The 23,714-nt window shown below is 44.4% G+C and overlaps 1 protein-coding gene and 1 long non-coding RNA gene across 4 annotated transcripts in view; both read left to right on the top strand.

The window, feature by feature from the left end:
* LOC133131474 (uncharacterized) overlaps positions 1-5,809 on the top strand; it is a 38,659-nt gene extending 32,850 nt beyond the window's left edge. For all 3 annotated transcript variants that reach the window (XR_009709025.1, XR_009709024.1, XR_009709026.1), the window contains one exon: positions 3,961-5,809. This is a non-coding gene — a long non-coding RNA (uncharacterized LOC133131474). The remainder of the gene's footprint in view (positions 1-3,960) is intronic.
* A 1,347-nt stretch (positions 5,810-7,156) lies between these two features.
* The window catches only part of LOC133131148 (neural-cadherin-like), a 205,514-nt gene continuing 188,956 nt past the window's right edge, over positions 7,157-23,714 (top strand). Inside the window, exon 1 of the mRNA XM_061246326.1 lies at positions 7,157-8,162. Within this exon, the coding sequence (XP_061102310.1) occupies positions 7,157-8,162 (1,006 nt within the window). The remainder of the gene's footprint in view (positions 8,163-23,714) is intronic.

The raw sequence follows: 23,714 nt of genomic DNA, 5'->3' as shown, positions 1-23,714 counted from the left end.
GACTGTGCACTTGCGCCCTTGTCTCCCAGCATCGGCCAATAGAATAGCGCTCCTTCACCATATCCTCCAATTGGACGTGCCGATTTTCTGCCTCGTGAGGGGGAAGGAAGTACAAGCTGCCTTCAAAGCACACCATATTTGGCCCCAAGGTAAAACAGATTGTAGCTACATTATCACAGCCTGTACAGACGACTACGGCTTTAACTTTTGAGAGTGAGCGAGAGTCACGGATAAGCGAACAGCGAAAAAAGAAAATCGGGTGAGGGAAGGGGGACCCTTTTTCCGGGAAAAGGCAACAACAACAGCGAGAAAAGGTTAAAGAGATAGATGTGAAAAAAAAAAGGATTTCTCAGAGTCAGACTCAAACATGGCTTCCTTCTTCTGCCTATTCATCTGCACCATTTCAGCATGACGGCAGTCACGTGAGACACAGCCACAACGTTCATCTTCAACACTGTTTTGTTCAGACTCCCCCTTTGGCATTACTGCGCTTTGCTCCATTTTGTCATTGCCTGACAACACGTCTAAACAACATGTTCCACTGTGTATTTCATGGGAAGAGGTACTTGAAATTCATGTATTTGAACAAAAACAATGATTTTTTATGTGTTTGTTTATGGTTGCTGTTTGAGTCGTACACAGCAGGGTAATTGCCCTGACTCTGGACTCTGCGTGGGATCCAGCAGGAGGATGGTTGTGAATAATGCCCCCCCCCCCCCAGTTGGTGAAGCCATTGGAGCTGCATGTGCAGTAAACAAGCTAAGTAAGCTAGCCTAACACAGGGATCCCAGGCTAGCCTAGCGCAGGTACTATATATTATACTATATAATATATATATATACTATATATATATTATATACTAGCTTAATGCTAGGATCCTGGACTAATTTAGTGCAGGTATATCAGATCAGTGTATTGATGGGATGCCAGACTAGCCTAGTGCAGGTATTTGAGGCTAGGTTAATAGGCTTCTGGGATCCTTGGCTAGCATAGTGCAGGGTTATCTGGCTTAATGCTGGATCATAGCTTAACATAGCACAGGGACATGAGAGTAGCTTAATGCTCGGATCACAGGCTAGCCTAGCAGAGGTATATCAGACTAGCCTAGGCTAACCCAGCACAGGGACATGGGGTTAGCTTAATATTGGGATCCTAGGCTAGCCTAGCACAGGTGTATGAGGCTACCTTAATCCTGGGATCCCAGGCTATGCTAGCGATATTAGACTAGCTTGGAGTTTCACTTTGTATTCTGAAACCACTGCCTCTGTAAACCTCTCCTGAAATTCTGCTCTGGGTCAAATGGAGTGTGTGTGTGTGTGTGTGTGTGTCTGTGTGTAGCATGCCGGTGTTTCTCAGTGAACAATCTTGAATTACATGAGGGAGAAGGCGTTTAACAAATTAATGCTTTCGTAATGTAGGCAATTGATATAAGCTTTTCAGTTTTCACCCTCAGCTTGTGTCTGCTTTCCGAAGTTGAGCCTCCGGACTCTCCACGGTGCCCGCTCATTTGGCAAGACCAGGGGTGCATTCAAAGGGCTGAGCCTCATAAAACATTCTGCAGAATGTACCCTGGGAGGTGGTGTTCAGAGCTGCAGATTTGGCAGTGTGCTGGTTTAGCTCTGAACTCCAACTCCCACAAGCCCCCTTTTTTTAAACGAAAACATTGTACAACGACTTGCCATTTGAATGTATCCCAGTCGGAGAGTGAACACCTCTATCCCACAACCAGGTCTCAGGTGTCAGCATTAACAGGATCACTTACTGCCATTTCAGCTTCAGTGAGGTTTGAATCACTTAGCGATTCCGCACAGCTGTTTTAGTGGTGTTTGCGTATAATCTGGGCATCAGGGAGACGAGCCAGGATCAGGTACTCCCTGTGAGGGTGTCCTCGAATGAGGTCATTTACCTCAACCGTTCCGGTTCACATCTCCTTAACTGCCAATTTAGAGGGGGGAAAAAAACACATTAAAAAAGTGTAATGATAAGACGTGTTTGAAATGTTTGACTTAATGCAACAACAACGCAAAAACAACACACAACCACAAGGACATTACACAAAAAAACGCATACATAATACTTTATAAATACTGACATTGCAATTTTGCAGTTTATTGTACCTCGGAGAGTACGGGAAAAAAAGATTTCAGGGAACTATTTTGTGGATGTGTAATGAGTGTGTTTGCTTGTTTACTTGGTGATTATTTGAGAAAATGGTGTGTTTAGTGTACTGGGGACCCAGATGGGGGTAAAGTACATCGAGCTAGTGCTCATTATGAGAAACTGCAATGTGATGTTGCTGCTGATGATGCCAGACTCTTTCAATTATGCACTTTAACTCGCATTGCAAAGTAACGGCACTGACTCTCTGCATATGCAAATGTGACAGACTTGCACATTAGGTTTGGTTTCTCAAAACATAATTATGTCGGAACAAGAGGCAGACTCTCTGTCATTGACTCTCGTAGCCAATGCGTTCAAGATACAACACGTTTGTGCCCGCTGCGATGTTGCAACACTTCAGTTGTTTTATAAAAGGCCTAATATTATTCTCGCTATGGTCAGAAATAATAAACCCTGAGAAAAAAATTGGCAGGGCATATGAAATATGTAACAGTTGGCTCAGATCACACTTGCACTGTGCCAGTGTGTATTTCAATTTGGTTAAAAAACGACTTTATACTGACATTGCAAGCTAATGCATGTATGAGAGAATTGTGCTTAATAATACTAGTGATAATAATGTTGATGATGATTATGATTGTGATTATGGTTATTATTACCCCAGAAGATAATAGGCTATGCCAAACTATTTCTAATGGGCGGTATGATATATGCACTCTTATCTCTCAGAATACTTTTCCAGTGGATGTGCTGCCATAGCTCAGTGTCATCAATACATAATGTGTCATTTGTTGTTGTGCAAGGCTCCACTGAAAAGCGCCTGGTTGTTTTCTTGGCTAAACATATGTCTTCGGGGTTTACTATCCCTAAATTATTTGATCGCTGGCACAGAGTTACGTTAAGATGACTCGATTTGAAATCGGCCAGATTGCTCGCACTGAATGTAAAGTTACGTTTTCAGTGGGGTGGATTCCGTTAAATGCTGTCTCTGAGGTTTTTATTTTCTGTCCCCAGATTAAACCGAATGCCAGAAAGTATATTGGAAGTCATTTGCACAGCGTTTTACTCGCCTAACGTGTCTTATTTTGTGTTGAGGCCGTCCCAACTGGCAACCCTGTTTGACACGTTGTTCCATTAGCATCATTTGTATCGTTGGTAATGTTGTTACCGAGAGCTTGTAGAGTCAGACGAACCCAATTTGGATTGGCCTCACTGGAGAGACATTTCCTGTGGCTTTCTGTCATGGATGGGAATCAATATCAGTGAAAACCACTTTTGTGCGGCAATTAGAAAGCTGCTGCGGGAAGCTGCAGCCTGCGGAGAAAATGGAGGTCTCCCTCTCGAGTCACCTTTCGCATTTGGCTTCAGCCCAAACCCCCAAAACAAAGAGAGCAAACATGTCAATAAAAATAAACTGAAAATTCGGTTTCGAAAAATGGAAGGTTTGTTAGTTAATTACAGAATGGGTCAATCAGTTAATAATGTGCTGCAAACACGCTACTCTTATTTATTTGTTTTTGTTTTCTATTTCTTAAATTTCTGGATAAGGTCTACTGCTGTGGGAGTTTGTTTCCAGTTAGAAGTGTGGAAGATAAAAAGCAGGATTTTACAGATCTTAAGTCAGTGTTCTTCCGCATCAGTGGGCTTAAAAAAGATGCACAACTCTGAAAACAGGCTATACGCAAACAAATGTTTTTTTTTTTTTACTTAATCCCTGTGGCATTTGGATTTTGAGACATTGTGCTTTTATTGGACAGAGAGCTAGAAATGGGTACCCATTAACCACTATACAAAAATGGATAAAATGCATATCCTGTTATTATTTTCTTTGTTTTTCAGTGCTGATGGACTGAAAGCCTATACTGCATATACTGAACAAGCTGGAAAAGGGCCAGGAAACGCTATTTATATTTACTAAATAATATGCAAATCACTCCCGGAAGATTACGCTTGGAACTTTTGTTAGTAAGAACGGGGAACGGTGCGATGGAGCCAGGAGAAGCTTGACTGTTTATGCCCGGAGATGTTTATGCCCTACCTGCTGCATATGCCTCAGTGCTGGCCTGGACGGGCATGCCTGCTCCAGGCCCTGGCGCCAGAACCTCCTCTGGTTTTGGCTGAGTGGTCGGTGGACATGTTTCCAGGAGCTCAGAGGTCTGGGGCTTGTTACTGGTAGTTATTTCACAGCCCTAGTGCCAGAATTTCAGAAATTCAGTGGGAAAGAGGGGGCTTGACTACTAATGCTGGAGTTTCCCGGTCCCAGACTGTGTGCCCGACTCAGTACTCAAAGGTTGAGTGACTTGGATTCGACTGCTCGGCCTCGGCAGCATTTGGACTTGTACCCAGTTCAGAATTGGTGTCCCTGGCTGTGAGACGCATAGCACAGTGCCCAGGACACCGTCACACTTCAGATTTACATATGTGCCGGCTCTACTCAGTCCTGATCAGGTGCCCGTTGTGAAGTTGTTGAAGGCAAAGTATTTTCTCTGTTTATAATCCAACAATTCACACATGGTCAATGCGTCACTGACGAAGGCTTGCTGGTTCGATTCTGCCCTGGGTGTGTCAAGTGTCCCGGCGCAAGTTGCTTAACCCCCTAATTGCTCTTGACAAGCTGGTTGGTGCCTTGCATGGCAAGCCAATCGCCGATGGTGTGGGTGAATAAGAGGCATCAATTGTACAGTGCTTTGGATAAAGGCGCTATATAAGTGCAGTTACAGAATTTTTTATATGTAGCCTCCCATGTCATGAGTCTAGGCCTTTGATTGCCTTTGGAGTCTGTTATTGCCGTTTGTCAATATGAAATGTCAATGAAAGTCAAGGAAGCCATTATGATGCTGAAAACAAAACAGTCTGAGACATAGGCCAATCAATAGGCTTTCCAAAACAAACTGTTTGGAACATCATTAAGAAGGAAGAGAGCACTGGCACATGTTTGGGATCATTGCCCTACTGTGGGATGAAACACTGTCCAATGAGTTTGCAAGCATTTGATTCAACTTCTGTACACTTCATAATTAATTCTGCTGCTGCTATCAGCAGTTACATTATCAATTAAGGCAAGTGAGCCAGCACCTATGGCAGCCATACATGCCCAAACTGTAACACCCCACCACCATGTGTCACAGATGAGAGGGAATGCTTTGGTTCATTGGGCAGTTCCTTTTAGCCTCCTCACTTTGCTCTTGCCATCACTCTAATACAAGGCGTACTTGGTCTCATCTGTCTGCAAGACCTTTTTCCAGAACTCTGCAGGTTATTTTAGGTACTACTTACTGTAGCAAACTGGAACCTGCTAGCTAGTGGTTTTCACAGCTAGCTAGTGGTTTTAAACTTGCAATATAGCCTCTGTAGATCTGTTTGTGAAGTATTTTGTGGAGAGTAGACACTGATATATTCACACCTACTTCCTAACAAGTATTTCTGGTCCACTGGACAGGTGTTTGGGGGCTTTTATACATTATGGTTAGATTTTTTAGTCATTGGCTGTAGATGTCTTCCTTGGCCTACCAACCCCTTTGCAATGACTGAGCTTACCAGTGCTCTTTCTCCTTAATGCTTAATAACAGTCCACATTTTGGTAAGCCTTGTCTGACTGTTTTTTTCTGTCTCTTGCAGTATACCAGTAGACACAGCCTTATAGCACTTCCTTGACCTGAATCCTCATATTAATTGAATGGCAATCACAGACTCCAAAGGCAATCAAAAGCCTAGAATCAAGACTAGATATTGAAAGCTCTGTTATATCTGTAAGGAAGTGATCAAAAAACAGCCGAGAAGCTGTCTGATAACTTTTGGTCCCCTAAATTGGAGAAATGTGTATAAAGGGATGCAATTCCCATTTGGATTCCCAGATATGGATACTCTCAAATTAAAGGTGGCAGTCTGCATGTTGACCTCATTGTCATTGTTTTGTTTCAAATCCAATGTTCTGGAGTACAGAGCCATAAGAAGAAAAATTGTACCACTGTCCAAATATTTATGGGCTGCACTATAATGGCTCTTACTGTGGTTCGGTGGAGTCCCGGAGCCAAATAAATAGCTTTATAACCCTTTCCAGACTGATCTTTTTCTTGTCTCCTTTGATGAGTTTCCTTTGATCATGGCACACCAAACCTATGATATTTTTCTGAATGAAAGCAGTTCTGCAAGGAAAATACCTGCATATACCTACCTGAAATACCTCTACAGTGATGATGAGAGACTAATATCAAATTCAAGGAAGTGTTCGATTGCAGTTATTGCTGCTTAAGGTGGCACAACCAGTTTTTAAGATTAAGGGGGGAATTACTTTTTCACAGGGGTGATTTGGGTTTTTTGGTAAAAAATTTTCATAAAAAATTCAGTAGTACTAATGTTGAAGAAATGTGTTTTGGGTTTAATCAGGTTCCATTTTTCTAATATTACATTTTGTCTCAAGATCTGAACCCATTCTGTCTGACAAATACAAAATAATAGAGGAAATCGGGAAGGGGGAAAATACTTTTTCACGGCACTGTATACAGTTTCCCCGTCATACATATTTCTGAACCTCCTCAGAACCGCTCGGTGCTGCGTGCGTCAGGTGCTGCGTTTCAGTTCACATAATCGTAAAACGACAGTTTGTCCAAATTTGAAGAGGACGTCGGTTGCAAATCATCCGTTTGATTGCGCCGACGAGGTGGCGGCTTCGCCATCCCCGGTGGATTCCCTCCGCCGTTCGCCACGCCCATTCGAGCGTGGCGCTGTCCAGCACTGCGTGATGCTGTCAGAAATACCAACACAGAGCGGCGGCGCACTCACCGGCTGTGCCAGGAAGCAGGCACGCAGACCGCGCATAGAGCCGGCGGAGACGGACGGAAAGTTGTGCACTGGCAACTCGCAGTAAGCAGAAGCACTGGTTTCATTTGTGAAGATTCAGTATATGCTGTAAAGCTTCATAAACGTTTTTATTTTATTTTATTTATCTAATTTGGGAATACATTTTCTGCAATGATCCCCTGTTCTAGCGCACGCTTATTATAAACCACTCGTCGTGGTAGAAGTTCTAACAGCCATGCTTTTGGCCATTTTAATATCGTATTTCGTAACTTCGGTTTCTGGGAATAAAACGGACGAACGGATACTTTTCTTTCACGGACATGTATTTGAAAACTGGTCGCAGGGCTCCAAAGTGAATGGACTGAGCATCCCGACGAAACGGATAGAGGCGCAGAGATGGTGCCCGAAGCCAGGTACCCACTTTAAACTCCTGGGTGAAGGAAGCGAGGATTTTCAATTATTTACTCACCACAAACGCGGGCACATTTTGCTGAAAACGTCGAAAGTCCTCGATAGGGAAGAACGAGATGAATACCTATTTGGTCTCGGTTTGTGCTGTCAAAGTTGTGCTCTATCTGACGGAGTCGTTGCCGAAGTTGCATCTTTGAAAATCGACGTGCTAGACACCAACGATAACGAACCAACATTTCACAACAGGGATGTTAAAATAACTTTGGACGACGCAACTGCCCTCCGCTCTGTGGTGCACAAGGTGACAGCGAAGGACACGGACAGTGGCAAGAATGCCGAGTTGATTTACTTCGCGATTCCGAAAAATGGCAGTTTCTACGTGGTGCCCAAAACCGGAGATATCTTGCTGGTTGATTCCATACTTGGTCTGACTACCCCGATTAAATTCAGTGTATTCGCGAGGGACCACGGTTGGCCTTTTCGCACAAGTCAAAATATGGACATCGTGATAAGTCCTCGACAGTGGTCCGCACGGGAGCCAAGTCTTGGCAGTGAAACTGGTAAACTACTTGTTCGCAAGTCCAGATCTCTACTGGAGTCGGGAAACCCGCTAGTTATCAATGTATCGGAGGACGCCAGTATTGGATCAGTTGTAATGAACCTGAACCCTGTGAAGTTTCAGGCAGCAAGTTTTGAGTTGGTCTTCCCTGGGTCTGAGAACACACCGGTAACAGTGAACCGGGATAGCGGAGATATAGTCATCGCCAGGCGGCTTGATAGAGAGACTGAGCCGGTGGTCGAGATTACTGTAAAAGTGCAGGACAAACGAGGTGAGTCTACTTTCATTCAAAGTTTTTTTCCAGTTTTTTTGTAAATCTGCAAATGTTACTTTGTAACCTATCTGGAATCTTTTTGAGAATAATTTACTTCTACAGTTCAGGATACATTTCCGTGCAATGGCAACGGTAACATCGCACAACAACCAGTGGATTGCGTTCCCTGTTGCGGTCAAATAAAGTATAAAATGGAGGTATCATAAATACTGAACTCTTCTCGCCCATCCATCACCATATTCAATATATACAAAAGAAAAAAGCGCATCCTCTTGTGTCGACCTTTTAATCTGTGTTCTATAGACCATTATTAAATGTGTTGCTGTGGTTTCTGATTGCGGTGATCAATCTGCAATTAGCCTACGTTTCTTATTTTGAACCATTTCCTCAAAAATATTTTTTAGTAGCCTTCATTGTATTCGCGGTTCGAAATGCAATGGATTTCGCTGTGATGAAAAGTTGTGTTAATCAAACTGTTGTTCACATTTTAGAAATCAGCCACACAGCGAAAGACCATATGCCATTCACAGCAAAACATAACATGGTATTAATATTCTAATATCTATTATTGTGCATTGGCGAATTGCCAATGGGTAGCCAGGCGAACGCAAATAGTTTCTTGCCAATTCTGCTTGATTACAGATGTTCACTGTGCACACGACATCTGCCTAATGGCAGATGAATGTGCGCACCTGGATCTCCGATGGAATTGGAAAGTGAAAGCTCATTTGCGTTTCTTGTGCCAGGTACAGTAATCACAGTTCCGCGGCCAACGCTGCGAAACCACCTCTGTACCCAGCGCTGATAATGGAGCTATGAGAAACATGATTTTCTTTTTTTACTTTTTCAACTTTTATAACCGTGAACGCAAACTAAGTTCATTAACAAGCTTGGTCTAATGCATTTGTGACATTATCATTGCACAGATGGGACCGCATGCAGAACAGGTGGAAGGTTTCTTGAATAGTAACTCACTCAGGCGCATGCAGTGTTTCTGCGTGCACAGTGGGTGAGGCCAGAGGTAGTCTCTCTCTCTCTCTCTCTCTCTCTCTCTCTCTCTCTCTCTCTCTCCCAGTTCAATTAAATTATGCATGACTGCATAAACAATATTGCCAAAGCAATTCACAATGAAACAATTAACAATGACACATAAAGCATATAATTAATGCAGTGGTCTGAAATAAATATATAATTTTAAAATCTCACTGTCGCTCTGTCAAATTCAATAATACGCTATGGGCGTGACTGTATTTAAACAATATTGTCAGAGCAATTCACAATGAAATAATTAACAATGACACACAATGCATGAGACGGTCCAGTATTGCACTTTCTGGTTCCTGGTGTATCACAGAGATTGGAATAGAGTATCAATCCCATTGCTGAATTTGAAAAATCTGCATCTGAAAATGTAGCTAATTCATAAAATTTGGCATAATAATTTAATAGGCTATTGTAAGTAGCCTACCGACTGGAATACTGATATCTTTGTGGCTGTAAGCCGAAATAACAGTAAAAAGTGTCTCCGGAAGTCTCGCGGCTCCCAGATCTATCCCCGGGAATTAAAAGTTTAATTCCATTCTTGGTCCGCAGTCACGGCCCGGGCGGGAGCTGCGCCGGGAGATCTGGATGGGTTTAATCCCCCGAGAGTGGAGATCTTCCCCGACCTTTCCTCATCTGCTCGCATTAGCTGTGTAATCCCCTCTCATTCACTTTCTCATTTTAAGGATTTGGAGGACAGCGTAGTTGAGAGTCGGAGAACGTCAGCATTTCCGAGAAAGACTTATTTACTGAGATCGATATGCACCTCGGCATAGCGTTCATTATATTATTAATTTTGCTCATATAGGCTAGTCGTCGATGTCTGCGATTTTATTGACATGGCTTACTTCTGCTTATTTGTGTTGTAATTACGAATGTATAAGTGGGCGTGTGTGCGAGTGTGTTCGTGGTATCTGTCTTAAGGAAGAAAGCCGGCAGTTTATAAATCAGGTGCAGAAATGAATATTTTTAACTTTCCAGAGCGTAACACTGACCGTTTTTTTCCACTCCGAGATGATTTTCACGTGAAACTGAATTGCCCCCGGCGTGTGAGTGGGCTACCTACTCCCAGATCTGCGTCTCCACGTCTGCAGTCTGTGCCTTCCCCGACTGCAGTGAGACTGAAAGGATATATTAACGGAAGAGAAGGCGGCTGAGTACTGGAGTCAGCCGTCTCCCCGTGTCTCTGCGTAGGCTTCTGTCACCTGCCTTCCGATGTGTTCCCGGCTGTCCCCAATCTGTCCTCAATTATCTGAACTGACAGACACACTCAACCGTTCTTTCACTCCGGCCTGAATATCCGCCCAGCAGGTATCTGGGTATTGTATAGCCTATTATTACCTTAGTCGTCCTTCCATTGATCTGACTGCCGGAAGAGCTGTTGCCAATTACTCGCTCGGTGAAGCTGTGGATTGTGGAAGCAGGGGCGATGCTTATCGGCCCCTTCTTTTTCGCGAGCCCGTGGGCCCTTTTGATGCGCGCACGTGTGTGTGTGTGTGTGTGTGTTTTTGGGTTCTTGGTGCATCGGGATCAATTAATGTTCAAGAGCGGATGGAGAGGAGAGGAGAGCGGGCGCATCAAACGGCCACTAGGCGCAGGACCTCCCCCGAAATCTTGAATCTGCGATGCAGGCAGCAACACCGTACTTATCCCATCTCTCTCTCTCTCTCTCTCTCTCTCTCTCTCTCTCTCTCTCTCTCTCTCTCTCTCTCTCTCTCTCTCTCTCTCTCTCTCTCTTCTCTCTCTCACTCTTCACTGTACCTCAGTGGTCCTGATGACTGTAGGGCCCATGCGTCTAGTCTACCCATCACTCTGTTTTAAATTATTCATCTTAAATGACCATTGGTTTCTGTGCAATGTGATGTGTTACATGCATTAACAAGAACACTTACTTTCTTAAAGTGCAACAATAAACAGGCGACCAGACAAGACTGAGCCGAGAAAGGCACGTAATGGCCGACCTGGTTGAGAACAGGCTCAATCTGGACCAGGAGATTAACATTTTGTCCATTGTCTGGTCATGCAAAACATACTTTCCTTTCCTAAATAGCAGCCCATTACCAAAGCGCTGTATTTTTCTGCCCCAGAAAAGCCAAGAAAAGCCATCTGTACCACAATTTGAGTATTAGTCTGACACTATATTTTGGCAAGTCTGTATTAGCAGGGCCATGATGCAGTGAGTGACACTTTGATTTTGTTTTGCTTTTGAGTTCCCCCACACACCCTGTCCCAGCGGGGGATTTCATATTTGGGCAGTGTCCACTATCTCCCACTGGAGCGCATGAGAAGTGTTTTCATCTTGATGGAAGCTGCTGTTTTTTTTTTCGTTTACTTTCAGTGACTTTTCCTGAGAGTTCTTTCAGAATGTATTAATCTGATTGAAAAGGGCCAGAAAGTCCGGGGCATATGGAAATCATCATGTGTGAGGAGAGAGAGATTGAGCTTCTGTGTGTGTGATTTTCTCTGGCCAGAGCCTGGGCACGCATGCACACAAACATGTACATTTGCACACGCATATACACATGCATGCCTGCACCCACACACACACACACACACACACACACACACACATGCATGCATTCACACACACACACACACACACACACACACAAACATATACAGATACACATGCGCACAGTCACACACACATACACACACACACATACACATCCATGCACGCACACACACACACACACACCTTCTGAAAATACATTGCCATGCGTCTAACAAGCTTTGGCAATACAAATGCACAGATTGGCCATGCCAGTAAAGCAGACTGAATTGAATTGATAAAAGATTAACAGGGTGTGGAATACCTCTCAAATCACAGATTATGAAAAGGAAGCAGTGAATACAAAAAAATGAATAAAGCCAGAGAATGTGTTCGCACTTGTTATTTGTAACCGTGCTGTTGTGCATTATTAAGAGGTTAGCTCTGTGCAATCTGCTCAGAGATGGGTTATGGGTGAAACCGCAAGTCAAGGAGAGAGAAGAGAGATCAGCCACCTTAGATGGAACCACTGGCCAGTCATGACAGGGAGACACGGCAGGAGTAAATACAAGACGGAACAATAATAATTCTGAACAATGAAACACCGTGAAAGCCCAGACACTGGGCTCATTCCAAGCGCTTATTTTTCACCTCTTCTCTCCTTTCCTTGCTCCTGACTCGGAAATAGATTGAGGTCCGCCATCTTTAAGGACATTCCAACCCCTTAAATTGTAGCTAGACGTAGAAGTTAGGAATTCCCAGTGTTTCCCTTGAGCAAGAAAACATCAGCGCATCCTTTTGCGGAAAAAGTTTTTTGGAAACCATGATGTATAATTGATCGACCTGTGCGTCCACCTCTCTCCATCTTCCTAGCATTTCCCATGTCTGTAACTGACTTCAGACTGAAGTTTGAAGGAGCAAGGTTGTTCCATTTGGCTGATTCACATTTTCTTGATTTCCCCATCATCTTTATGTTTTTCTTTCATCTTTTCCTAGCCTCTCCCGATGAGTGGAGCTAGGGCCAAGAAAAGGGGAAAAGAAAAGAAAAAAGAGTAGAAAAATAAAGGATTGGAATGAGCCCACAGAGTGAGAGAGAGAGCCCTCAGGCAGAGATCAGAGCCGCCATTTTAACTCCTTCCCAAGGTGTCAGGAGATGCCACTTGTGATGTCACACCTCCCACTGCAGGTAGAAGACGGAAAGCTAAGGAGGCAGGGACATAACACTGCTACACTCCTGCGTTCTCGTGTATTTGGGGTGCGATGGCAGAGTGTGGAGTGACAGTAGGCCCATGATGGAGAGTTATGTCGTCCTCTCTCTGTATATCTCTCTGATGAAAGAGTATGATCGTTCCACCCCCCAACAACAGTTAGTGATTTTTCTTCTGTAGAGTGAGATATTCTTGTCTCTTCGAGTAGTGTTGTTGGTCTGTTTGACAGCCGTGTGCAGAACACTGCGGATGCCTTGCTCAGCACCAATGAAATGCGCTCGACATTAATGATTCAGTGCATCAATAATTTATTATGTTATGGAAATATAATAATAATAAAAAAAACTAAATTCAAGAATAACAACAAAAACAACAACAAAATGTCAACCCCCAACTGCGGGTGTTGACTCAGTTTGCCTCAGAACAAATGAAGCCTGTGTAAAACAGACCTGTGGCCCCTGCCTCGATCCCCGCACACTTACCCAGCGCCTCGTACGTCTCCTGTCCTCCCGTTAAGCTATTTATCTCGTTCCGCTCGCAGCCCAGTCCCACTGCTGATGGATCACAGTTGGGTCAACATTTGCCCTGAACTGCGGCAGTCGATAATCCTGCAGTTTTCTGAAAAAGCAGCAAAGGCGGAAACTCTTAGATGGGTAAATGTTGGTGGCCTCCGCTGTCCCCTTCACGGGGGGAGGCAGGTGCGAGGGGGAAGGCAGACGCAAGCTCATAGGACAGACAGCTCCTCAGGGGGCTCTGTCATCGGTTTGCGCCTTATCAGCGCGTTAGCGTGTTCTGGGCTCTCCTGTCATTTCCCCGTTGCTCCTGGACACGGGCAGAAGCGGGGCGAGAGAGAGGCACTGACTGACAGTCGCCCTCCAGTGGGTTAATTAGCTGGAGGACCAGGGCGGTGTTAATGCAGAGGACGCTGTCAGAAACACCCACAGGTTGCTGTGCGTCGAGCTGCCACATTCACAGACTCCCTGCTGTAAACACCGCCGTGTGCACCTTCATTTTCCTCATGTCTTCCCCTGTTTGCCTCCCTCTCTCCCTCCCTCTTTCTCTCTCTCTCTCTCTCTCTCTCTCTCTCCACCATGGCTGTACTTATAAGTGATGCCTTATGCAAATTGTGCATTATTCAAGCTGTGGCCCGTTGTTGTTACTATGACCTTTGGTATGCACTCATTGTATGTGACTTTGGATAAAAGCATCTCCTAGATAAATGTAATGTAATTACTTCATTAACTGTTCTGTGATTTCATTGGTTGGGAAAATCTCAATGGTTTGCTTCTTCTTTATTTTTTACGTGGGTCACCTTTTGGCTTTCATTTGTTCACTGCAAGCTGGTTTTTTGTCTACAAAACACTGTCACTCTCATCTAGTCACTCATACAGTCAGGTCCATAAATATTGGGATATTGACACAATTCTCATCTTTTTGGCTCTATACACCACCACAATGGATTTGAAATTAAACAAACAAGATGTGCGTTAACTGCAGACTTTAAGCTTTAATTTCAGGGTATTTACATCCAAATCAGGTGAACGGTGTAGGAATTACAACAGTTTGTATATGTGCCTCCCACTTTTTAAGGAACCAAAAGTAATGGGACAATTGGCTGCTCAGCTGTTCCATGGATTATTCCCTCATTATCTCGTTTACAAGGAGCAGATAAAAGGTCTAGAGTTAATTTCAAGTGTGCTATTTGCATTTGGAATCTGTTGCTGTCAACTCTCAATATGAGATCCAAAGAGCTGTCACTATTAGTGAAGCAAGCCAGCATTAGGCTGAAAAATCAAAACAAACCCATCAGAGAGATAGCAAAAACATTAGGTGTGGCCAAATCAACTGTTTGGAACATTCTTAAAAAGAAAGAACGGACCGGTGAGCTCAGCAACACCAAAAGTCCCGGAAGACCACGGAAAACAACTGTGGTGGATGACAGAAGAATTATTTCCCTGGTGAAAAAAAAACCCTTCACAACAGTTGGCCAGATCAAGAACACTCTCCAGGAGGTAGCTGTATGTGTGTCAAAGTCAACAATCAAGAGAAGAGTCCACCAGAGTGAATACAGAGGGTTCACCACAAGATGTAAACCATTGGTGAGCCTCAAAAACAGGAAGACCAGATTAGAGTTTGCCAAACAACATCTAAAAAAGCCTTTACAGTTCTGGAACAACATCCTATGGACAGATGAGACAAAGATCAACTTGTACCAGAATGATGGGAAGAGAAGAGTATGGAGAAGGAAAGGAACTGCTCATGATCCAAAACATACCACCTCATCAGTGAAGCATGGTGGTGGTAGTGTCATGGCGTGGGCATGTATGGCTGCCAATGGAACTGGTTCCCTTGTATTTATTGATGATGTGACTGCTGACAAAAGCAGCAGGATGAATTCTGAAGTGTTTCGGGCAATATTATCTGCTCATATTCAGCCAAATGCTTCAGAACTCATTGGACGGCGCTTCACAGTGCAGATGGACAATGACCTGAAGCATACTACGAAAGCAACCAAAGACTTTTTTAAGGCAAAGAAGTGGAATGTTATGCAATGGCCAAGTCAATCACCTGACCTGAATCCGATTGAACATGCATTTCACTTGCTGAAGACAAAACTGAAGGGAAAATGCCCCAAGAACAAGCAGGAACTGAAGACAGTTGCAGTGGAGGCCTGGCAGAGCATCACCAGGGATGAAACCCAGCGTCTGGTGATGTCTATGCGTTCCAGACTTCAGGCTGTAATTGACTGCAAAGGATTTGCAACCAAGTATTAAAAAGTGAAAGTTTGATTTATGATTGTTAGTTTGTCCCATTACTTCTGGTCCCTTAAAAATTGGGAGGCACATATACAAACTGTTGTAATTCCTACACCGTTCACCTGATTTGGATGTAAATACCCTCAAATTAAAGCTGAAAGTCTGCAGTTAAAGCACATGTTGTTCGTTTCATTTCAAATCCATTGTGGTGGTGTATAGAGCCAAAAAGATGAGAATTGTGTCGATGTCCCAATATTTATGGACCTGACTGTATTCGGCATTTAGCCTGCAGTCACGTCTGTACCTCAAACATGTGCATGGTTGGCTGGCCTCAATGCAGCTTGAAAGATGCCTGCACAAAGGTGGGAGCCAGTGCACTCCCTGTCCTGGTCTCATTGGGTGAATAGCTCCTCCAAACTGTGCACATGGAGACATTGATAGCTCAGATTCATGGAGCTAATTACAGAGTTGGATGCCTGGTGTTCCACTGCCGCTGTGGAGTTGTTGTTATGATTCTGGCTGTTATTTTTATTTTTTGCTTTTATTTGGGTTTTCTTTTGACTGTGTTCCGGGGGGGTGTCGCCATGATCTGAGGAGCTGTTGAGGGACGGTTGAGGGAGTCGGGGGAATGTTTTAAGGTGGAAAAAATTGTTGAAAATATTTGTAGAATATTTGTTGAAAACAGCAAACAATCATATCCACAGCGCCTTGCACTTTAACACACTATCCATTTAAACAGCTTCATATTCTACAGGTTTGGGTTAAGTATCTGTCTCAAGGGCCCAACAGCAGTACCCACCAGGAAACAGAATATAACATTAAACTTGTAAACCCACTTCCCTAAGCATCAAATACTTGGCATCAAATACTTTTCTATTCTCAATTGATCTTGCCTGCTGCAATTGAGCAAACCAAGTGGATGGTTGCATACCAGTGTATGTCATTTCTGAGAGCATTGCATTGGTTCCAATACAACAGAGAAGCTCAGTAAAGCATAGGAAGTATCTGAATCCAAAACTATTATGTATTCGACCCAGGTCTACTTACTGTTATGTAACACTGCAGTCTGGTGTTAATCGCAGGTCTAACGCAGTCAAACAGTTCAAATTGATGGAACCCCTGTGAAATGTTTCGGATTTTCTTTTAAGGCAGGGTGTGTCCAATCCAAAATATGTATGCAGGTTTTTTCACTGCAGTCCAGCATTATGACATTTGATTCAACTGATAAACTAATTGTGGTCTTCAGGCTGGCGAAATTGACTCAGGCAGTAAGAGCAGGCCGGTTCGAGCCCCTGCCTGGGGTGTGTCGAAGTGTCCCTGAGCAAGTCACCTAACCCCCAAAGGCTCCTGATGAGCTGGTGCCTTGCATGGCAGCCAATTGCCATTGGTGTGAGTGTATGTATGAAGGGGTGAATGAGAAGCATCAATTGTACAGCGTTTTGGATAAAGGTGCAATAGAAACGCCGACCATTTACCTTTTTCAGTCAAGACCTTAACAACTAGAAACTGGTGTGTGAAGGCTGGGATAAAACAAAAAACCTGCACCCAAACTAACATTAGCTTTTAGCATAGGATTGGAAACCCCTGTTTTAAGGTGTTGAGGGATGTTGGCTCTTGTCAGTTACTCTTCCTGCTGTTATCCAATTAAATAACACTGACTATGGGTCTCTGTAGAATGATGGCTAGGGAATTGGATTTGCAACATCAAAATTGTTTGATTCCCATGAGGAGAGCTGTAATTGTACCTTTGCTCAAGACACTTGAGTTAGTTAGTGTTAGTAAAATTTCCATCCACATGAAGGGATTACTTTTAAAAGAAAATCTAAGCTTTTTTTTAGATAACAGTCTGCTAAATTCATGAGATGTAAACGTAAACATGCAATTAAATTTTTAAAAGCTGCCCTTAAAAACTTGTGTGTGTCATCCAAAGCTTTGTGTGAGTGGAGACGCAATGCGTGGCCTTTCATTTCCGGATAAATCTTTACTATCCGCTGTCATTGATGCTTTTCTCTATCCGCCGCTGCGATGTTTTCAAAATCTCATAGATTAAAAAAGTTTATTTTCCAACTTGTGCGCTTTGTGTGAGTAAATTGCAGGGCTGAGTTTTAGCCTTGATGTCAGCGGTTGTGTCTAATGGCATTTTTATGAAATTTGTCATTAAAAACACAGCGATACTCAGATAATGAAAACATTTATAAGTGACATTTATTTCTATATCAATGTTAAAAAGATTTTTAAATGCATTTTTTTTTATAGCAGCGCACTGGAGAGAGATCTTAGAGTAGTTTTTTTCCCTTGATTTTCAAGCAAAATTGGCAAAACAATTTGGGAATAAACAATGCAGACAAACACCTGTTTGGGTGTCTATGGAACACCTGTGTCCCTGAGTTCAGCATTTGAGCTTGCTCTGAGATCGTAATCACATCTCTCTCAACGTGCGAAAGAAAAACCCCGTTCCACTCCCTAAGCCCCGCCCCTGGCATGCTTCAGCCTTTGCCCCTGTCTGTCATTGGCCACCCATCCCATTAATTAATGCGAGCAGCTGTGACACGGGGGTATTAAAGCACACGGGCGGTCCCGCTCGGCCCCCTATGCGCATGGAGTCTGTCTGGTCAACCACAGTGGCCATCTCTGAACTGGAACACGCTGATAACCTTTCTTAATTAGACACTTAATGTCAATGAGAGCTGATTTACCCTCTTGAGGCCACACTGTGTCAGAAATACACGCTATGAATGCCATGGAGAATAAATGTGTCGTCCAGACCAGGGATTTTTAATCAGTCAGACCAAGCAATGCTTTCATTTCTGTAATTTGATCTATGGCAAAAGATTCCTTTAGATGAGGTTACTTAAAAATAAAAAAAACGGAGCAAAAGATTGTCATAAAATCTAAAAGCAGCATACACAGGGGGGCCCAGGGGCTAGAGATTGAGGCCCCCTGACCTAGCACAACTGAAGTGATTTGGGACCAGAAGTGTGGTTTATGCGTGTCAAGAACCAAAAGAAAATGCAGACTGGAGCTAAAACGTTCCTCGTTCAGTCTGCTTGGGGGGAAAAACAGGTCGTTTCCCAGCAGGCTTTGCGCTAATGGCCCTGGAAGAATTGCCCATAAAGTTATTAAGGATTTTTATTAGGCAGCAAATTTCGGGCAGTTAGGAAACTCTACTTCTCCCACCCCACCTTCCTGTGATGTCCTCAGATCTACAGGGACACAGACAGGCCTCTGCAGGGGCACTGTGAGGGGCAGGGCACACCAACTTAGAGAAACTGTTTAACGACACCCAGTTACTGTACTTAATATATTTTACCACATTGAATCAATTTAAATAACAGCAACACTAATCATACTAAAATATATTTTTTAAATCAAATAAAGGAGCACCTTAGGCAAATAATGGACTGCATTTATATAGCACTTTTTTCCCCAAATATTTACATTACATTAAATTACATTATTGGCATTTGGCAGACGCTCTTATCCAGAGCGACGTGGTGTTGATTAGACTAAGCAGGAGACAATCCTCCCCTGGATCAATGCAGGGTTAAGGGCCTTGCTCAAGGGCCCAACAGCTGTGCGGATCTTATTGTGGCTACACAGGGATTCAAACCCCCAACCTTGCCTGTCCCAGTCATTTACACTACGCTACCACTACGCTACAGGCCGCCCTACTTACAATTGATGCCTCTCATTCACCCATTCACACACACACAAACACACACACACACACACACACACACACACACACACACACACACACCAGCAGCAATAGGCTGCCATGCAAGTTACCAGTGAACTCTTCGGGAGCAATTGGGGGTCTTGTTCAGAGACACTTCGACACACCCAGGGGGATCGAACCAGCAACCTCCCGGGTGAGCACTCTTACCTCCTCCTAATGTCACCTGCGGGTGCTGGGGCTCCAGGAGCCACCCCCTCTGAACAGGTCTGGTCACGCATGTTCGGCAACAGGCAAACTAGGGGACGCCAGCTTGATCCGATGTGTAGCACGATACAGGAAACTCAGATTGACCTGGGTATGGTGGAGGCTTGAACAGGCTTGAATCAAAACAGCCGTTGGATTAGTTAATCCCAGAGAGTTGTGGGGCAGTATGTGGCTAAGGTACATGGCTGGGACCCGGATGGTTGGTGGTTCAAGCCCCGATGTAGCCACAATAGATCAGTGCAGCTGTTGGGCCCTTGAGCAAGGCCCTTAACCCCACATTGCTCCAGGAGGGACTGACCCTTGCTTAATCAACTGTAAGTCACTTTGGATATAAGTGTCAGGTAAATAACTGTAATTTTTCTCGTGCTTTGAGATGAGATTGGTCAGTTCACACTGTCCTGGAACTGACTACTGAGGGTAACCATAGCAGGTTGCCAGGACAACGGCAGTCCCATCTGTGGGAATACACAGCGAAACCTGCCAGATTCAAGTTCATGAAGCGATAGAAATATGAAACCGCGACATCGATAATGAAACTCGTGAAACGGATGCATCTTTTGATCGTGAAATCTCAAAGTAAATAAATGACAAACATCTAGTCAGAAATTCATAATTAAATCGACGCGTAACCTCATTATTAGGAAGCGCCTTTTTATGTTTATTTAATTGTAGTTTGTTTTGGCAGGTTCGGCCCTCGAAAGTTCATCTGTGGGCTGAACGTGGCCTGGATATAGCCTCCCAGGCCGTCTGCCCAACTGAAGCACCGGTCTTTGGGGAGGTAATGAGGTTTGGCTCCCAGACCTGGCTGTAGCAGTGCTGACTCGGGCCAGCAGTCTGTGCAATGACACACAATTCACCAGAACTCTGCCCAGGGAGAGAGAGCGAGCTCCAGGCAGCAGGGGGTCCATTCACCAATCAATCCTGATCCAGCGCCTTCGGAGCCTCGTCGACTCTGACATACGTCCAGTGTGAAACGTCCGGGGTCAATCTTTAACGGCGAACATTTCATCGAGCGAGTCCTGGTGTTGATCCGGTGCCAGCCCTCTGGTAAACGAGCTCCGCAGCTCAGCTGAAGACAATGCCTGGCAACCGTCTCCGCGGAGAACACGCGTGACGCTCCGTGCCCTCTGGAGCAGACGCGCTCAATAGGAGGAGGAAATGCCACAATGCTGCGCTGGAGCAGGATTTGTGTGCGCGATTGGCCCGTCGCTGAAACAAAACAACAAACAAACAAACGAACAAACAGAAACAATCTCCAGATGGTTGCTCATTCTAAACGGGGTCGCGCCTCTCTTGGTAGGAAACCCGAATTGCAGCAGGAAAACAGACAACGGTTAGGACTGAATGAGATTCCATTTTCCTCTGAGTTACGCAGTAAAATGTACAGTGTTAATTCAACTGTAGCAGGGTGTTAGGACCCAGCTTCTCTCAGTGGAATCAAAGTCAGGACAATGCAGGAACTCACCCAAGTCAACAAACACTTACTAGAGAAACGTTTACTGAACGACACGCCGGCCAAGCGGGAAGATCATTGAAACGCTAAAGTTTGGTTGTATTGCCTGGTTTAAATACGCTCGGCCATGACGTACACGTTCCTCTTATTGGTGAGGTCTTATCTCGTTCTTACAGAATGACATAGGTTTACATACCTGCTTAACTCCGCATACAGAACAAACCTGAACTCAACGCGAGTACGTAAGAGTCCATTTGGGCCCGATGTACTAGAGTTAATTTAATAGCGATAAATGTACTCTAGGTGAGACCTATGCAAATAAAAACAATGGTATTGCATGCAGTACCATAAGGAGCTCAAAGGGAATGAGGGAGTGAGTGAGAGAGTGAGAGGGTGAGGGAGAGAGGGAGAGAGTGAGCGAGGCGGGAATGCGCAGGGCAGGGCTGAGTGGGGATAGATTCTGCACCCTTGTGATTTCAAACAGAGCCCCGTCTCCCAACTCATGTCCGGCCACGCGTGGCGACTGAAGATAATAGAACATTTTCACCCACTCTCTCTCTCTCTCTCTGTCCCTCTCTCCCTCTCTCTCCTCTCAGCTTTTCATCTCTTCTCCGTGTGTGTGACCCACTTCAGCGTTCCCGGGGCCTGTTAGCGTGCGGGCTCCGGGCAGGTTCTCGTCAAAGATCAGACGCTGAAGGAAAGCAGGGGGTAACATCCCGCTGTATGTTCGTGGCGTAAAACCTCTCACCGGAAACCGCCGTGTTAAACGTTAGGCTACATTACAGTTTAACTGACGGGATTGATTGCACAAGCCTCTTTAAGGCGTAGGTGGAGCTCGCTGAATGAAATACTCAAGCATCCCTTAAGCATCTGTTGCTTGATCTTCTTTCCACCGGGTTTGAATTATTAATTTTGCCTATTTATTTATTTCCTTTGGCCTTGTGTAGTAGCATGCATGGAAAGACAAGTCTTGCAGGCAATGTTTTCAGTATCAATTAAGATCAATATAGGCTATTTTGGATTTTTTCAGACACCACTGACTGAAACGTGTGCCAATCCCTGGCGTCGCCAACGCTTTATTTTGCTGCCTCTGGGATAAACGTTTCATGTCCTGCCACAAAGGTCAGATACTCCGTTTTGCTTTGCGCTTCATTCAGGCGGTCGGCTGCTAATCCCGTTTCTCTTTTCCGCCTGTTTCCCCTCTAACTACCCAAATTAACATATCCTTCTTGTGATGTTGTCAGAAACGCGGAGTTTACAGAAACTCATCTCCTTACACGTCATGAGATTTGTAACCACGCTATCTCTTCGATCTGCAAATTCGTTTGATAGGCAAAAAAAGTCGCTTGGATTTATTCTCGTTGTAAGCAAATTGTCTTCCTCACAAAGATCGGAATAATCTCCATCAGCGCTGTTTGAAGTGGGTGTTTATTAATTCATTTTTTTTCTGCGTCTTCCGATAATAACTGGGGAGTCGGACGAAGGGGTAAATGCGTTCTTAAAAAAAAAAAAGAAAAAGAAGAAAAAAGTTTCCCCCGACGACCGGTCCGTTAATAGCTTCTGCATGCATGCGTGCATGTGCGAGTCTGTGTGTGCCTGCATGCATATGCGTGCTTGTGTGTGTGAATGGCTGTTGCTTTCAAGTCGGGATGGCACTTCTAATGATTCAAATAGCTTTCATGGCAAATAGCGACATCAGCGCGTCAAACACGAACAAAAAAACATGTACTTGTTTTATGTAGTAATACGTTTTAAAACCCAATTCCCCAGATAATGCCATTAGGCAATACACATTTTAATAAAGCATGAGCAAATGTTTCCAGTTTGTGTGAAGTGGGGAAACTAATGAGAATACGGGCTGTTTGTATCACAACTACGGCGCTTTAAAGACCTGACGTGATCCATTTTTTTTCTTGCATTCTGAACAATGGAATGTTAATTGAAGTGTTTGCCTGCTGGGCCCAATGTTACATAAGATGTATATTTTGTTAAAAGTGCATGTTTAGAGTGCATTTTCTTTTGGTCCAGCTAACAAGTATTTGCAGTGCTGTCAGATTGAACCAGCTGTGACTCGGATCTGGCATCTGGTGCTGCGCTTAGAACGGCTCTATAACCGTTTTTCTTTTGATACATCTATTACTCTGCGCTGTTTATTTATCATAAGGCAGCCGTATCCTGGCAGATTGCCTAATCTAGGGTGAGTTTACCGCTTTATTATGTTACACTGTCGGTGTTTACCTCAGGCCTGATACCTCGCTGAAGGCGAAACGTCTTGTTCATCACAACAACGCGGTGAAAGTCTGTTCTCATCCGCAGGTTTTGGCCGTTTAATGTTGTTCTTTCCCGTCAGCGTGTCTCTTAACGGGGAGAGCCTGCTGGCCCCCTTTCACTCGACCGAGACTGAGGTGGAGATGAGATATACGCATTGTCCCGACACTGGGGGTTATGAGGAGCCGTTGTGTGGTGATTAAGAACCCCAATTATTGGGGATGTGGGTGACCTCCCCCGCACCTCCGGGCGTGAGACGGGAGGGGATGACCCTGTGGTACCCTGGGGTGCAGCACAAAGTTCTGGGGCCTGTGCTTGTGCAGTCTCTGTGGCCCCCTTAAAATGGTAAACTGTTTAGTTCTGACCTTTTGAGGCCCCCCTCCTGCCTT

This window comes from Conger conger, chromosome 6, assembly GCF_963514075.1.
Source record: "Conger conger chromosome 6, fConCon1.1, whole genome shotgun sequence".
Lineage (NCBI taxonomy): Eukaryota > Metazoa > Chordata > Actinopteri > Anguilliformes > Congridae > Conger > Conger conger.
This window is presented reverse-complemented; position numbering and strand designations above follow the sequence as displayed.